The sequence below is a fragment of the Pteronotus mesoamericanus genome, unplaced genomic scaffold (genome assembly GCF_021234165.1).
Source record: "Pteronotus mesoamericanus isolate MK-2021 breed Mesoamerican mustached bat unplaced genomic scaffold, CSHL_Meso_final contig_82, whole genome shotgun sequence".
Classification (NCBI taxonomy): Eukaryota; Metazoa; Chordata; class Mammalia; order Chiroptera; family Mormoopidae; genus Pteronotus; species Pteronotus mesoamericanus.
Window position 1 is genome coordinate 9982595 of NW_026555265.1, and position 17406 is coordinate 10000000.

General features: G+C 36.6%; 1 protein-coding gene across 1 annotated transcript in view; it reads left to right on the forward strand.

Moving 5' to 3' along the window:
- The first annotated feature begins 279 nt into the window (after positions 1-279).
- The window catches only part of DIPK2A (divergent protein kinase domain 2A), a 21907-nt gene continuing 4780 nt past the window's right edge, over positions 280-17406 (forward strand). The window contains exons 1-2 of the mRNA XM_054585163.1: positions 280-936; positions 15339-15642. Of these exons, the coding sequence (XP_054441138.1) occupies positions 280-936; positions 15339-15642 (961 nt within the window). The remainder of the gene's footprint in view (positions 937-15338; positions 15643-17406) is intronic.

Consider the following 17406-nt stretch of genomic DNA (forward strand, 5'->3'; position numbering starts at 1 on the left):
TGGCTCCGAAGAGGCGCCGCGGGAGTCGGAGGGCGGGGAGCTTGGAGGAGGGAGCTTGAGAGTTGTGAAGACTAGTGACTGGAAGAAGTCGCAGCCTGCTCCGGTCTGCTCCTTCCCGCTCCGGGTCTCGCATACATATCTACTCCGCCTCCCACCCCAGCCCGCGCCCTTGGTCCTTCTCCCGTCCGGGGCCTCTGCGGGTAGCTCTCCGGGTTTCGGCGCGGCGGGGGCGCCCCGGGGGTGCCCTCGCCCTCCGGGTGCGGACGGGCAGCGGGCGGGATGTGGCGCCTGGTGCCCCCGAAGCTGGGCCGCCTGTCCCGCTCGCTGAAGCTGGCGGCACTGGGTAGCCTCTTGGTGCTGATGGTGCTGCACTCGCCGTCGCTGCTCGCCTCCTGGCAGCGCAACGAACTGGCCGACCGGCGCTTCCTGCAGCTCAATAAGTGCCCGGCGTGTTTTGGTACGAGCTGGTGCCGCCGCTTTCTCAACGGGCAGGTGGTGTTCGAGGCGTGGGGCCGCCTGCGCCTGCTGGACTTCCTCAACGTGAAGAACGTCTATTTCGCGCAGTACGGCGAGCCCCGCGAGGGCGGCCGCCGCCGCGTGGTGCTCAAGCGCCTGGGCTCGCAGCGCGAGCTGGCGCAGCTCGACCAGAGCATCTGCAAGCGGGCCACCGGCCGGCCGCGCTGTGACCTGCTCCAGGCCATGCCTCGCACCGAGTTCGCGCGCCTTAACGGCGACGTGCGGCTGCTCACGCCAGAGGCAGTGGAGGGTTGGTCCGACCTGGTGCACTGCCCCTCGCAGCGTCTGCTCGACCGTCTGGTACGGCGCTACGCCGAGACCAAGGACTCGGGCAGTTTTCTGCTCCGCAATCTCAAGGACTCGGAGCGCATGCAGCTGCTTCTGACCCTGGCCTTCAACCCCGAGCCGCTGGTGCTACAGGTAGGTACGGAATCCGGGCTGGGTGGCCTGCGGGAGGGGCCGCGCAGGGAGCAGGAGCCGGGAGAGGTGGCTCGACCGGCTTTAGTTCCCCAGTGTAGACCCTTCCTGCTTGGGCTAGGTTGCGAATGTGGGAACGATCAAGCGCTGTGGCCCCCTGGGCACAGGTTGGGATTGGGGAGGGCGACCCGGCGGGTGAAATCTGCTCCAGTCACCTAGACGCGTCGCGTCTTGGATTTGATTGCGGGTTCTTCAACGCCAGAGGGAGCGCGTCTAGTATGCTCCCAAAATGTCTTTCAGGCGAGTTTTCTTCTGTTCTCCTAGCCTTTCTGCTTTTATCCCCCGGGGTTGCACTTCACGCTGCAGTCTATTTACGAGCCTTTGGACCCTTCTTCTTTTCAAGTGTTTCTTTACCGCGTTTGCTCTGCCCTTTAGTAACAGGCATGGCCTGGCCTAACTTCAGTCCCAAAGTTGGTCTTTGTCTTATTTCTTAGCTCATTTACCTGGAATATCCCTGGAAAAGCTAATTTGGGGACAAGCTAGGGAAGTTAGGAGCACAAAATGGGGACAGTGGTCGGTGTGGGGTTTTAATCATGATCCTTGCTTTGGGTGGGACTTAAGAAGAGGAAAAAGTTCAGGCTTCGTTCGACTTAGCGGCTGAAAAGGTTAAAGCCAAGACGGACATTTTTATCCTGCTCCTGTGACCTGCCCTGGTTGTCTGGTATTTGGCTGCAGGAAGGAGCTGAAATACTAGGCCGGGGCTAGAAGATTCTCACCTCTCCTCTAGTTAAGTTACTGGCGCTCTCTTTCTTTTGAAAACAAACGTGCCTTTTAGGGGAGTAGGTTGAGTTCTTTTTTACTGGCGACAGTGAAAAGGAAAACAAAACTTAAAAAAAAAAGAAACACCAAAAAACAAAAATCTGTGTTTACCTTTGGAGCAGTTACTGAGTTTTTACACAGTCCCACGGGGCATTAGCGCGTTGTCCTTGGATAGTGGTTACAACTGTGGGGGTGTGATCCCTCCTGATAAGCGGCAGGGAAAGCTACTTGCTCTTTTTCCATACCAGTTTTGCTGTAGTATTTTAAAGACAAGGAAAAAAACATGATTTGAAATTAATCACAAGTAATTTTGATATAATTTATGCCCTTTCGGCGCTGTTAAGAATGTCACTGATGGCTGGGGAGTGTGTACAGAGTTGAATAAATTGGGAGTGTGCCAGGTTCATTTATGTTGCTGTCTTTTCTCAAGTTCCACTACCCAACTTAGCTAAGAGAAACCAGTTTCATTTGATTAGTTCAGCCAAGTAATTTTAATACAAAATAAATATTTTGCCTTAAACAAAACTTTAGTGTGGGTCTTGGTCAATTTGAAGGTGTGCTAGAATACAGTATGTGGTGGGTCAGATTTAAAGTACATACTGTATATTAAATACTGCTCTCTTTAACAGTGAAATGGTTAAACGTCCATTGAAGAAATTTATTTGGTAGTTTTAAAACTTATCAGCCGCAGAAGTTTAAGGCTGTACTTATGATACATACATTTGACCTGACAGTTTTTTAAAAAATTTCAATTGCCTTTTTTCTTTGAGAAATAGATGGTTATGTTAGCAAGGTGGTCCCTGGAGAAAGCTTCAGCATTGCAGCATTGTAGGTTAGTCTCTCAAAATCTCTGGGATTCATAAATTTAGTAAGGACCTGTAGTAATAGTAATAACACATTTTCTGAACTTACAATAGTGGCTGACTATTTGAAAGATTTTAATCAGATAATACTGAATGTTGAGGTATAAGAAACATTTAATATTAAAACTAATATTTTAAAAGCACTTTGTATGCAGTTCTTTACAAACATAAGGCATTTGAATATGAGAAACTTTGGCATTTGATTTACACTACAGTAAACCTGCTTTATTTGGGAAAGTTTCTATTTTTCGAAGTTTGAAGTCATTTTGGCATATTTAGTTTACTTTATAATTGAGATAGCTGTGTGCTTGTATCTTGTTTTCTGATCAACTCTCCTCTCAAACATATTCTTTCTTTGTGTTTTCATCTTTAATGATAAACAATTCTTTAAAAAAATCAGTTACATCCTTTTAATTTACTCTTAGTGACACAGTTGCTCCGAATGAGTGGGTATCCATAGATGAGTTATAGGTAATTGTTTTTAGTATGTGAGGAAATATATGTATCAACGTTGTTGACTGGCATTTGTAAATTGCATTTTTAATTTAGGCAACCAAGTTCTGTACATACTCTGTGAAATAGAAATTGCAGTCTTCATTACCAGTCGTATTGTTATGTTTATTTTTTTACTTGATTAACAAGCAGGTAGAATAAGACGACTTTATTTTTAAATAAGCGATCTTCCGAGAGCTGTTACTTTCTTTAAGGAACCACTTCATCTTTGGTAAAAACTAGTGAGTTAAGAAGTGTGGACCGTTATTACTTGAGGTGTATTGATGGTGTAAAACCACCGAAATGAAAGGAATTTCAAAATTCTGTGATTCACTGCAAAGATTGTTCACATTAAGTCAAATCATGATGTCCGTTACTTCTCGTTATTTAGACATACGTATACAATTTTAGTATTAATACTAGTTTCTATAAAACTGTTAATGGCTGTTTATTTTAGTTTTGGAATATTGATAATAGAAAAAACTCACTAAAATTTAACTTTTTATTTGTATATGTTTTTTTTGTTCATGTATTTTTAAAAATATTTTTGTAAGAGTGCAAGTGTGTATTTTACAGTTTAAAGAGGAACTCACATTTTCCTGGGAGAGGGAGCTACTTACTGCATTTTTGGACATTCTGTAACAAACTAGATTTTTCCTATCTTACATTGTCTAAAAATTAATTACTTTGGAGAAAAAGTCTTTTGACTTTTTGAGATGTCATTATCAAACTATCCTTAACAAACATTCCAGTGTAGTAAACATGTTTCTGAAATAAACATTTAAACATCTTTTTTCATAAGGTACTAGTGAAAGAATTGAAAAAGAATATATGAATTTAACCTTAAACTTGCTTATTCTGATTTTAAGAAACAGTAACAAATTGAAGTTTCTGTTATGCCCTGAAAGGATATGTGAAAGGTATTAAATGTCTGTAAGGCATATTGTAAACATAATTATATATGGTTATATAGATTTGTAATGTAGAATTTCCATATGAAATGGTATGAAAGTACAACTCTTTATCCGTTGTTGGAGAGTTTGACTAGCATACAGCAAATTATTTAGCTCCAAGGAAAATTCTGTTTCAGAATTATTTCCTAAAAAATTTTTATAAATATCAAGTCATAATATAATGCTAGTACCTTTATCTTCTACTCTAATACCTTCTTTACATTCTTACATTTTACTTTGCCCAGAAGTGTATTTTAATTACAAGTATGTTATAATCCTATGAAAAAAATTGGGGAGGACTTTGTTGATTTTATACTGTGTAATAGCATTCTTGGAATATTCAAAAGTTGAGGTGTTGCAGTATTTGGCAGGATAGCAACATATTTTCTGTTACTGTATTGTTAAATTTTCTGCCAGTATTTGTACTCACCTGTTCTTGAGCTTACAGAAGTTGTGTGTGAGAGAGAAAAATGTTGCCTGAATTTCCTGAAGTCCAGACTATATTTCTGGCTTAATCACCTCTAGATAGTGAAGATGGTTTTATTTACAACAAAAAAAAGAAAGCCCTTAGTTGTTTAGAGATGTGGAGTTGGGAATTTGTTTTACTGCTACATTCTGTAGAACTTTATTAGCCTTAAGTTTCTGAATCATGGTTTTAATAGGACTTCATTAATTTTTACAGTATGTAACTATCATTGAAAAGCTGTGCATTTTAAGCTTTCATTCTAATTCCTGTAAATGGCATGATATATTCAAAACACTTCATATAGTGCCCGATGCATAGTAAGCACTCAATAAATGTTAGACATTAAATAAGTAACTTTATCTACTGCATTTGATCAGCTGTTTTGAAGCTTTTTGAATATGGAGCATCTTAAAAACAGTTATGATTCCTGCTATCAACCATATGTTTACTTAATTGATTTCATGCATTCCTACATTATAGGATGAATTTTTCAGGAAACTTTGAGTAATTGTTGTTTTTTTACTTAAAAATCATTTCTACAGGAGAAGAATATATTTTTAAGAGATAGTTTTTGAAGTAAACAAAATGTTATGGCCATTTAGCATATTACAGGTGATAAGCTTTTTTCTGGGACTCATTTTACTGACTATAAAATGAGACTGTTGGTATAGATTCTTTCCTTTCAACCCCAACATCCTGTGACTCTCAAACTCTTGATTTGAGAAATAATTATTTTTGTATTTCTTTTCTGAATTTGACTTTAATTTGTGGGTTTAAGGTCTTCTAAAAGGGAGTTGGGGATATTGGGACTTGGTCCCAGCTAGGGGTATTATAGGTTGGAGGACAGAATAGGTAGATAACCTTATTTCATGCCTGTCTTTCTACCCCTGAATTTTTACACACATAAAATCAGATTAAAACAAACACCAGAAACTGCCTTTACAGAGAAATATAAATATACATACAAGTGTATATATACACACATAGATACATACATACGCACACATAAGTAAAGGTAGGCAAGGATCTTGTGGGGCTATATAGAATTTAGAAAGGATGTTCTAGACTTCTTTTCAAGCTTAGGGAGCCGAATACTTCTCTACACCTGACTGCTGCTGTAGTAACTACATTCTCAGATTTAGGCTTCAGAGATGGTTCTGACTAGGTAGTTCTGAGCAAGTGCACTTTTTATTGAATAAATTCATAAGCTAAAGTTTAGAGGGTTGTGGTTGTTTATCGGAGGTTTCATTGGTACTTTAATGTCCTTCATGAGAAAGCAAACAAAAATAGTAAGTCTGTGTACCTCAGATCCAAAAAAAGGGGGAGACTTGTATTATGGAAAAACTGTAGAAATAGACAGTAAACCTTAGGAAAGCATCACTTCCACATCAGTGGAGTAAAATCATTTCACACTTTGGCCTAGTTTCTAGATTAATCTGTATCTTTTGACCGTTGTTAATTGTTAATTATGAGGTTCTTTCTGTACTTTTGTGTAATCTTTGAAACCTTTTTTTCATGCTTTGACTGCATGGGTCAGCACATGTTCCTCAAGCAGGTTGGTGGGGAATAGAAAGCTTAAGTTTTGGGGATCTGCTATGTGGACATGGGTTTTCAGTTTCTCAGGGGAATTTTCAGATTGGTTTTTAGTCTCTTTTTTTATTGGCTTTTGGTTTATGGCCCCTGGCTTACTTCCTGTGTTACCATTGTTGCTGCTGACTCTTCACAGAATGCCGACATTTTTTTTCTTTAGTCACTTTTCATTCATGTGTATATTAAGCTAATGGGGCCTTAAAATATAGGCCCTGTGTTTTTCCTACACATATAAATGAACTTTAGTATATAATTATAAAATGTCTTAAGACTGTAAATTAACTAGGGAAAGATGAGGATGGTTATATATTCATCCTTGTCATAGACCCTGAAAGGCTTCAGATTATGTAACCAATTTGTATTTTATCCAGTTTGTATGTCTTTTGTAAAAAACAGATTCTTTGTAGAAGTTATCTGTGAAATAGCTGGAAGCTCTTTGGATTTAACAGTCCTGGATCTAGAGTCAGAAGAACTGAAGTCTGTTCATTTGGTAAATAGTATGATCTAAAGTATTTGGATTGGAAGGATATTTCTAGCAGGAAGTAGTTTACTGTGTAGGAGATAAGTATATAAATAATTATAGTCAATATAGCGTAGTAAGTACTGCAAAAAAACACTTACACTCTATTAGGTAACTTATTTAGGGAGGGTTATCTGGGTGTATCTTCATAGCAGTGGATACTAGTGAAGACTTCCCAGGGGATTTGAGCTCTGGGATTTTGCCCATAAATGGGAGAGGGGGAGCCCCCATGGGGGCAGTATTGAGAGCGCGTTCTGTACCACCTTTAAGTGAGTAGGTGGCGTGGAGCAAGTCACTTACCGGGTAAGAGCCAGAGTGTTTTAATTGGTACAATGGGAATGTTAACATTTACCCAACAGGGTTGTTTCAGAGATTAAAGAAAATAGGATTATTTAGGTAACATACACAAAGTATCTTTAGTTGTAAAGTTTTTTTAACAAAATATTACTTTGTAAATTACCTTATTCTATTTTTAGCTATAGCAGTTGGAAAGTCCTTTAGCACATTATGTTGATATCTGTGTTAGAAATATATAAATTTTATTCTTCTGGTAGCAAACATTCAGATGTCATCTCCTTTACATGTACACACATCACAAATACATATATGATTGCTGTTTCAAGCAATAGTTTTTTTGGAATAGTAATTAAAAAGGGAGTTAGGGATTTGTCCCATATAAAGTACAGTGAATAGAATGAATATTGTAGGAAACAGGGTTTAGGTAAGGATTCAGTAGAACAAAGCAAATAGTTTAATTTTTGTCTGTAAATCATTATTATAGTTTAATAATTTGATTTATATTGATGAATAATTTTAAAAACAGAGGTTTAGTCTGGCATATTTATAGGCATTTCTGAGACAGATTCTTAAAAGATTTATTATCTGAGGTAGGGATGCTGCTTCAGGGTCCTCATATTTTGCCTTCCTAGTGAGTGCTTATTTGGAGTTCTAACTATGAATAGAGAAGACCTGACAAGAACTGCGTGGCGTTGCCCAGTAGTGCCTGGAGCTGATCTGTACGCCCTTGGGATACAGTAAAGTTGACAGGACAAGGCACAGTTTATACAACCTTTGCTTTCTGGGGCATTAGGTGTGGACAGCAAACAAATAAAGAACAAGGTGATTTCAGATTTACATCCTATAAAAAGAACAGAGCAAACTCCTGTGACGGAGGATTGGATTGGGGTTTGACTACTTTAAATTGGGTGGTGAGGAAGAGTGACATTTTAGCTGGGGTGTGAATGAGGAGAAAAAGGCAGTGGTGCTAAATTCTGAGGGCAGAGGGTTTTTAGGCCAAAGATATGGCTAATTAAGAGGCCTCTGAGCAGGATTAAGCATGGCAATTGGGAAACATAGTAGCATAGGGTCACAGAGGAGGTTGGCAAGGACCATATCCTGTATAACCATGTAACCATGCATAGAGTTCAGGACTTCATTTTCAGAGCAATGGGAAACAATAGAAGTGTTTTTAACTGGACCTGGTTTGTAGAGAATGGGTTTTAAGTAGTTAGAGAACTAGTTCGAGGGAGACTGCATGGTGGTTTGGATTAGGATGGTTGCAAGTGAAGGTTATGAAAAGTGGTCAGATCGCGTATATTTTTGAGAAATAGCTGATGACTTGCTGAAGTATTACGGTATGAGGGAAAGAGAAGAATAAAAGCTATCTCCTGGGTTTTCAGTCTGAGCCAATTACTGACTGAGGAGTCCTCGTTACAATGAGGGAACCCAGAGAAAGAATGACTTTAGAATAGAGGGACCGAGAGTTTTGTTTTGGCTGTTTTAAATTTAAGGCAACAATAGGAATACAAATCTAAAATAAAGCACCAAATGGAATAGAAATAGGAACCTCAAGTATTTAACAGAGAGAGATACTGTGCTACTAGCGGATATTTTGTTATTCTTTGAAGGACTGTGTTCATCCACTTTGTGTTTTAAAGGAACCAGGGAAGTTAGTATTGGCAGACTGTTTAAAGAAATCAGATACTGACTAAAGAGAGTAAGGTAGCATTCTTAGGTTATTGGGCCAACAGAACCTTATATTTTTATTCTTTCTTTGAATTTTTGTCTTATTGGGAGTAAATGTTTGAGTATGGTATTTGTAGGTATATTTCAGTGTAGAAATGTGGGTCACAGTTGCTGGTTTTGAGAGTAGGTAAGAAATGGTCAGTTAAAAATAAATTTATGCATATTTAAAATTTGCAGCTAAGTGGGGTTTTTTTTGTTGTTTTTTGTTTGTTTGGTTTTTTTGGTGGGAGAGAGCATTTCTTAAGCTACTTATTTTAACCAGTGATTTATGTCTATTAAACTTAGGTAGCTTTTTTTGTTGTTGATGTGTATTGACAGTTTCCAATTTTAGATACAGCTGTTGAATATGATATTTAATGAAATAACACAACCTTACTATTTTCAAAGCATTGCTTAATGTTTTTGGAATCGAGGGGCGGGGGGTGTGGAAAATGGTATTCAGAAAATCATTTAATGAAATAAATGGAACCTATCTTATGACTTAAATTTTGAGATTATGAGTCTCCAGTATTTGCAATGGATTTTGGTTGTATATGTTAAAAAACTAAGGTCCTAAGAGTAATTTTAACAAAAATTAGGTAACCATTAAATTATCCCAGTAATTTTACTATATTCCCTCTCCAGACAGTTCACAAAGCTGTGAACACATTAGTCTGTCACCAGTGCAGTTGACTAATCTCTATGAACAGCTGTTATAACATGCATTACTACAATGGAATTTTGTTCAAATTTGGGCTTTTAAAAATAATTTTGCAACTTAATTGAACCGTTAAGCATTTTCTATGCTTTTGATAACATTTTCTATTAAAAAAAGTTCTCAAGCTTAAATTTGTGTGTGTGTGCACACGTGCGTGCACAGTCACAGAAATGCCAGATCTGTAGAACATCCATAACCAGATTTTAGAATATTTTCATTATTGATAGATTTCTTTTTAAGTCAGTTTCTTTTTTTACTTGGAATTTCCTTTTCTAAAAGAAAAAACACTTATAACACATTTCTTCCTTAGGCGAATTGCAAAGTTATGCTCCTTTTAATGGTATGTTGTAAAGTAATAAGCGACTTATAAAATAGTTTATATTTCTTGTAATAAAGGAATTATGGCTTTTGAAATTTAGTATGCAAATCCTACTTTTGGTCATGTAAGGAGGAAAAAAGTGATAGAACACAAGCACATTAGAGTTGACCTTATTTTAATCTATCAGTTACATGCCTGCCATTTATTGTAAGTAAATACATGAATAAAACCCAGAGATAACTGTTTTATGTATTTTTACTCCTACATTCCTTGTCTCCTTTTTTATGACTGTGTTCTGGCATAATAGAATAAAATGACCTGGTAGAGCAATATCTATTGATCAAAAAGTATTGTGATATGTTAAAAACTTAATATGGGTTAATTCTAGTATGTAAGATATTTCTGAATGTTAAAGCTTTGACATACTGGGTTGGCCCAAAAGTTAATTTAGTTTTTTCCGTATGATGCCTCTAGTAGTGCTTAGTTGTCTTGAACTTTGTTTGACACAATTTTATTAGATTGTATTGTGACATATATCCACGTACATTTTTAAAAATCTCTCAAAATTGGTGAGTTTTTGTGCAGTTATTTTAATATTGGAGATGGAAGAAGATACACAACGTTTTTGTCATATTATGCTTTATTGTCTTAAGAAAGGTAAAAACACAACTGAAATGCAAAAAAAAAAAAGATTTGTGCTGTGAATTGGGAAGGTGCTATGACTGGTCAAATATGTCAAAAGTGGTTTGGAAGTTTCTTGGTACTATTGACATTTTGGCCAAATTACTCTTTGCCGAGGGGCTGTCTCATGCATTGGCAGATGTGTAGCAGCCCCCCTGGCCTCTCTCCACTAGGAGCCAGCAGCGGGAGAGAGCTGACTTACTCAAAATATCCAAATCACTAAAGTTATTGGTGAAAATGGAAAATGTGTCTTTTATCTTATGGGAAAACTAAATGGACTTTTTGGCCAACTCAATATTTGTTTTTTTGTTTTTTTTATAGCATATAGACCATGTTGAGGAGTTTGTGTTTTTTTCTGTTAAGTCCCAAAGTGATCTGGTCCCTATCTCCTTCTCCAGAATCTATTACTGTACCTCAAGCCATTTCTTCCTCATGCTTTGGCTTTACCTTTTCCCCTCCCCAACCCCTCCCCGCAAATTCTGAGGAGACAGTTTCTGGCTCTAACATGTACCTAGAAAATTCTTACCGCCCCACCCTCAGTCTGTCTAATATTATTCTCATCCTTTATATCTCAGTATAAGTAGCACTTCCTTAGACAGGTTGCCCTTTACCACACAATTATAGGTCTCTTTCTTAATACATTCCTTTTCTGTAACTTTTAATGAATTCCATCATTTATAATTTATGTGTGTTTAATAGCAGTTCTCCCAACTCAGGCTAAAAAAGCTTCTTGAGAATAGGGACTATATTTTATTTACAACTATTTGCTTAGCATTTCATGGTGGAGTTATGCTAGATCGAGGATTTTTTTTTAATTCAAAGTGTGTTCATTCCACAGCAACTTTCTCACTGCTTTTTATTTCAGCTGTTTATAGTAGTCAATGAAATGTGGGGTAACCCACAGTCCCTTATCGGCAATTCCATATTTAAAAACTTGTAGAAAATAGGTTTTGTCAAAAAAAAAAAAAAAAGGCGAAAGCATGTGAGATAATTTATGTGCTTTATCCCACTTAGGATGAATAAGCCTACATTATTTTTGCAGCATAATATGTTTTTCTTGTGAGGTGCTGCCCTGGACTACTGGAAACATTGTAATATGATTATGAAATATATATACTGTTATCTTTCCTAAATCTGAAAACTTCTAAAACAGAGGGATCCCGGACTGACAGGTTGTATTAGCCTGACTTTGCCTCTTACTACTTGTGTAAGTTTAGCTGAATCACCTCAACTGTGCTGATAAGATTGAACTAGATTTACAAATGAGGTACCCTCCAATTCTAGAATTAGATTTCACATCATCTTTATTGATCACATAAACGTGATACTTGGTTTCTGATCAATAGAAAGGTGATAGGTTACTTCAGCATTGACAATTTGCGTTGCGTACTTATTCAATGAAAAACAAATTACATTGCTGTATTTATGTGTACACATGTTACCAAGTTTTGAATTTTGTATTTTTAGTACTTGTGGGTGCCCTATATATTTCTCAGAGCAGTGAGCATTTTTTAAAGTCTGGTAACTAAATTATATATCCCATTGTAAATTAGAAACTGCTAGAGGACAGTGAAATTACATTTCTAATTTAGTGGCTCTTGGCTACATTTGGAAGGAGTTTCTTATTTGTAGGTAACTTTCAGGTAGGTGATGAACTAAACACATCTCTTGATAAATATCTGGACTCTTTATCCAGCAGATGTAATTTGGAAGTATTGAAATGGTTTTATAAGCAATTCTTTATAAAGTAGTATTAAATCTACAAAGAGCATTTCATACCTTTTCTTCTTTGTTTCTTGTATTGCCCTGGTAAGTATGGTGGTACAAGTGTTACTCCAGTTTTACAGAGGAAGATACTAAAGCTCTAAGAAGTTTTGACTTTGCCAGGGTCACACAGCTAGTGAGACGCAGAGGTGGAGGACCTTAAAAACTAGCCTTCCGATGGTTAAGTTCGCTGTTCTACTTATATACTGTATTGTCCTTTCTAGAATTTTACATCATACACCATGAAGAATATAATTTAAATTTTTTTGATGATAAACATTTTATATCACCTTCACTTTATTTTCTCTTAAAATGGAAAATGATCGTAGTAGTTCTGTTTGTTTCTGAAACCTTATTTTTAAGCTACTATTAATACATATGCTATTGTTATTAGCATTTGTTACTTGAGTTTAATGATATCCAAGAAGTATATATAATGTAAATATAATACTTATATTGATAGTAATACTCAATAGATGTTTTCTTTTAAAATACAGTAGAACTTTTATGCAGTTGTACAATCTTTAACATTGTTTTAAAAACTTCACATAGTTATGACATACATTCAAACCTGATGAAAAACCCTGAAAATTAATTGGAGTGCCTCTCATCCAATAATAATTTGAATCATTATATATTTAAAGGGTCTTTCCTAACTGGAAAGTATTTGTAATATTTTTTAAATTGTAAATAATTCATTAAAATATACACATTTTATTTCAAATTACTTTAAACTGTGTGCCTGTTGTTCTAGGCAATTTGAATATTGGATTTTAAGATTTTGTTCAAAATTTAGGAAGTGTGGACCGCAACAGTAAACTTAAACTAGCTACTGTATTTTGTATACTGTGGGAGTTTGGGAGTCAGAAGTAAGAAGTTGTGTTTCTTATTCTTCAATATATTTAAGAAATCCAAGCCATAAAACATCTTAAAATTTTGTCTCTTAAACTACTTGACCATGGTAATTTTGATTCCAAGCCAGAATTGTTTTAAATATAATTAAAATTATGTTCACTTCCTTTGAGCATTTCCTTTGTACTACATGCAGTGTGCTCAATAAAATTCTGTTCTCATTAATGAACTCTTACAACTTTGGTTATATAATGAAAAATTCTTGTCATATGAGCAAGTGGTATAAATTCATTTATTAAAGTTTTTCTAAAAGATTTAAGTAGCAAACTAAGTGAAAGAATTGTAGTGCTCTTAAAATGAGGCACAACACGATTTCAGTTAGCAGTGTTGGAAGTAACTATATGGATATAAAGTTGCTCAATGTGACATTTATTCATATATTTTATCCTCTTCTATGCGGGACTTGGGTAATGAAGTGTATATTTGACTGTTGTTTGCCAGTTGGAAGGGCTCCAAAAACAAGGAGACATTTGTACATGTGCAGATGTTGGCAGGATTCCCTTTTCTCCTGTTGTCAAAGACCATTTTATTTTCACAAAGATATGTTTGTATCTGTTTTACAATATGCCATGTGAGTAATATACCAGAAGTGTATGGAGGAGTGCTCTGTTTTACTTTTTGCATGTTAAAACTATATAATCTCACACATTTACTTATTTTTAATTGTTTTACTTTTTATGCCAATGACTTTATAAATGAATATCTGCGAAACAGTTAAATCTTTTATAAACATTTTGTCTAACTAAATTTCCAAGGTCCTGTAGGTAATTTAAGTGGGGAGGAAGAGTTGAAAACATGTGGTTAGCAAACAGTTTTTGCACTTCACATTGAGCATGAGGCAATCTGTCACTTTTCCAAATGCCCAAAAGAAAAAAATTCTCAGGTATGAGATTAAAAATAGCTTTTTCCTAATTGCTAAAGAATCAGTGGATATTTTCTCTGAACCAAAATTGAATCAATTCGCTTATTATATTTCAATATTCATGCTATCATATCTAAATTTTTAATTTATATAATTAATGTTTTTCAAGAAAACTGAAGGTAAAAAGATATATATATATATAAAACTATATACACACACACGCAAGTAATTATTGTGAATTGATAGAGTGGAAAGGAAGAAAACATGGAAATAGGTAATTATTTGGATGCAATTGAGTTTAAAAAATCTTTATGTTTTAAAAGTTGATAAAAATTTTAATGTAAGACTGTTGAGCTTTGTCAAATTTATGAAAGCTCAGGGTAAAATTAATGTCACTTATTTTTTTGAGGGGTCCGAGAAGACGAGCCTCATCTCCAGCTCTCTGAACATACATGGATTAATTTTTAGCAAAGAAGAGGAGGCTACATGTCTATTCTGTAATGTTTTGCCTTGTTTCCCCTGCAATATTTGTATACACATCATGTTCTCAGAATTTCCTTTTCCCAATTTAAGGAAGGTGCTATGCTAAAGAAATATACTTAAGATAAAGCCTATCATTTTATTTATCCTGAAAATAACTTGTTCATGGTCATGGAAGATTTTTGCTGTAGAATGTTAGTCCTCCTGGTAGTTATAAAATATGTTAGAAAACCTTAAAGTAGGAGAATAAATAATTTTGAAGTAGGGCTAAATATAAACAGAAAATGTGGTGGTGTACCAGGGAAATAAGAGTAACTTGGGACCAAAGGAACTTGAAGTGGAGGTTGTATTGATGGGATGTCAGATTGCTCTTCACCAACTGTTGGGGATAGGTTAAAGGGCATTTCCCAGAATCCTCCTCTGAATTCCACCCCTAGGCTCTGCACCACTTCTTAGTAACTAACACGTATTACATTTATAATTATTTGTATGGTATCTGTCTTTTAAAGTTTTTATTTTAGAGTTCAGTTCACTCTTATTGCTAGCATCGCAGACACAGTTCCTGGTGTCTGGTAAATGCATGCTGAATAGTAGGCCTGCCTGCTGTCCATTCAAAGGAATTGATTGATTGATTGTACTTAACACAAATCAAAAAACTAAAGGAAAGCATTAATAGTTTTAGATTTGGTAATAAGGAAGTATCTTTTGTTGGTCAATTTGGTTCTGAGATTTTGATAAATAATACTCTATTTTAGCTTTATAAATTTACTTAATTTTTTTCTCTCAGATCTATAGTAATGGTATGAGTTAGAAAAGAAACTTAAGTGTCTGTCTGTTGAACTATTATCTGTAACAAGAAAATCCAAGCTTATGCCTAGTCACAATCTCTACTGAGTATCTGAGGATAGACCTAGGATATCTTCATCAGCATCTCTTACAATATTAAGATAATTCTTTTGTAGAGTTTTCCATCTGATGAAGGTTGGCCATTTGCAAAGTACCTTGGAGCTTGTGGAAGAATGGTGGCTGTAAATTATGTTGGAGAAGAACTGTGGAGCTACTTTAATGCACCGTGGGAGAAACGAGTTGACCTCGCTTGGCAATTAATGGAAATAGCAGAGCAGCTTACAAACAATGACTTTGAATTTGCACTCTACCTCCTGGATGTCAGCTTTGACAATTTTGCAGTTGGTCCTAGAGATGGGAAGGTAATCATTGTGGATGCAGAAAATGTTTTGGTTGCTGACAAAAGGTTAATTAGACAAAGTAAGTATAAAACTTTGAGGTTTGTTTTTGTATGCTTTTTTTCTCTTTGTCAAAATGATGTTTACATTTGAAGCATATCTGTAATTTCCACCTTAGATGGCAACCTTGCATCTTGCTTTGTTTTATTTGATCAGTGCCAATAAACAAATACTGATTTATTATACATGCATTCTTAGTCACAGTTTCTTCATATTAGTAAAATATCTTTTTGGTTCATTCAGACACAGATACACTCTGAGTGTGTACATGCACATGTGTGTTTGTTTTTCTTTTCCCCAACGTGGGCTGCTGCCTTCTGTAGATTAGGAGACTAATGCAGCATTAAGTTTTATATACAAGTTACAGACTACCAGAGAGACTGTGCTGTTCTCAGGGAGGCTTTATTTCTTAGTGATGTTCTATGTTCCATTTTTCTGTGGGGTCCCTACAATGTTTTTAATCACGTAGGTGATTCCTCATTCTGCAAATCTCTAGCTTTGGTTTGATGTTATTTTTATTAATCTCACCGAAAACTTTGCTCTCCATTTATTTGTGAGCTCTTCACAATGTAGGTGGGCAGAGTATCTGAACTATTTTTAAAATTAAGTACCTTAGGAATTTTAAAGCATCAGGGATAAAGCCTATAATTCTGTAACTTATTTGCTTAGTCAACAGAAACTGAAGGGTGGTACTTTGGTAAGAGTCTCATACCTTTTATTCCATCCCTTCCCTTCCTATGAGGTACTTCCAAGCAGAGACCAAAGTTAGTGACACCTGGGGAATGCAGTGACTATTACAGCAGTATATTAAGTGGACCCTGTTTACATGATCTTAGCCTGATCCTGTTAAATACTTGGCTTTCTCAGTGCCTTGTTTTGGTTCCCCACTCACCAGACTGCTTTCTGGTTATGTCTTGACTGCCCTGTAGGTCCTCCTACAGAGGTAGACACCCCACGGGGGTGCCTGTCCTCACTCACCTGTTCCTTCATTTGTGAGTGTGGCAGCAGCTGCACCATGCTTTTCTTTCTTAAAGTGCACAATTCATTTGTTTTTATTATATTCACAGAATTCTGCTGATTTGCCTAAACTTTTAAAATATTCATTCCAGCATTTGTGAATTTTTTTTTAATTGATGTGAACGTCCTGGAATACATGTTTCAATTTTATACCAACTAATTCCTGACTTGGAATGAATACAACCTATAGCTTGTGTATTCTTGCATTTCACACAAAGAGCATTGCTCCAGGTCTTCATTGGATCTGCCCAGTTTTCCTCAAATGGCTCTTCTTGGTAGGGCTGTAATCGGCCACTTTACAAAATCTGTTTTTTCACCCTCTTTACTGAACTCTTTCTAGTAAATGACCTTGGTCTTCACAGGGAAGTGCAGGTTTTGATGGGGCATCCCCCTTGGTCTCCTTTCCTTTTATCTTCTAAACTAGTAAAAACATTACACATTCATCCTTCTTCTTCTTCATAGGTTCAGGACCTGTGTCTGAATCTGTTGCATCAGTTATCTTTAACTTCCCACACTCCTCCTTAGTCCAGTTTCTCTGATCTTCCCGTGTGCAGATTTGTCTGAGACTCTGTCCTGCTTTCCCTTGCTTTTCAGCTGTGTTTTAAAGTACTCTGCCTATCTTTACTTCCTCGGCCTCCATTCATTCCTCAGACATTAAAACCTGTCTTAGAAGTCTACAGTACCATTAGCAACCACTGAATTGGCCAATTCCTGAAGTCACTGATGAGTAACAACTTCCTGCAATAATTTACTCCTTTGGCTTCCCTCG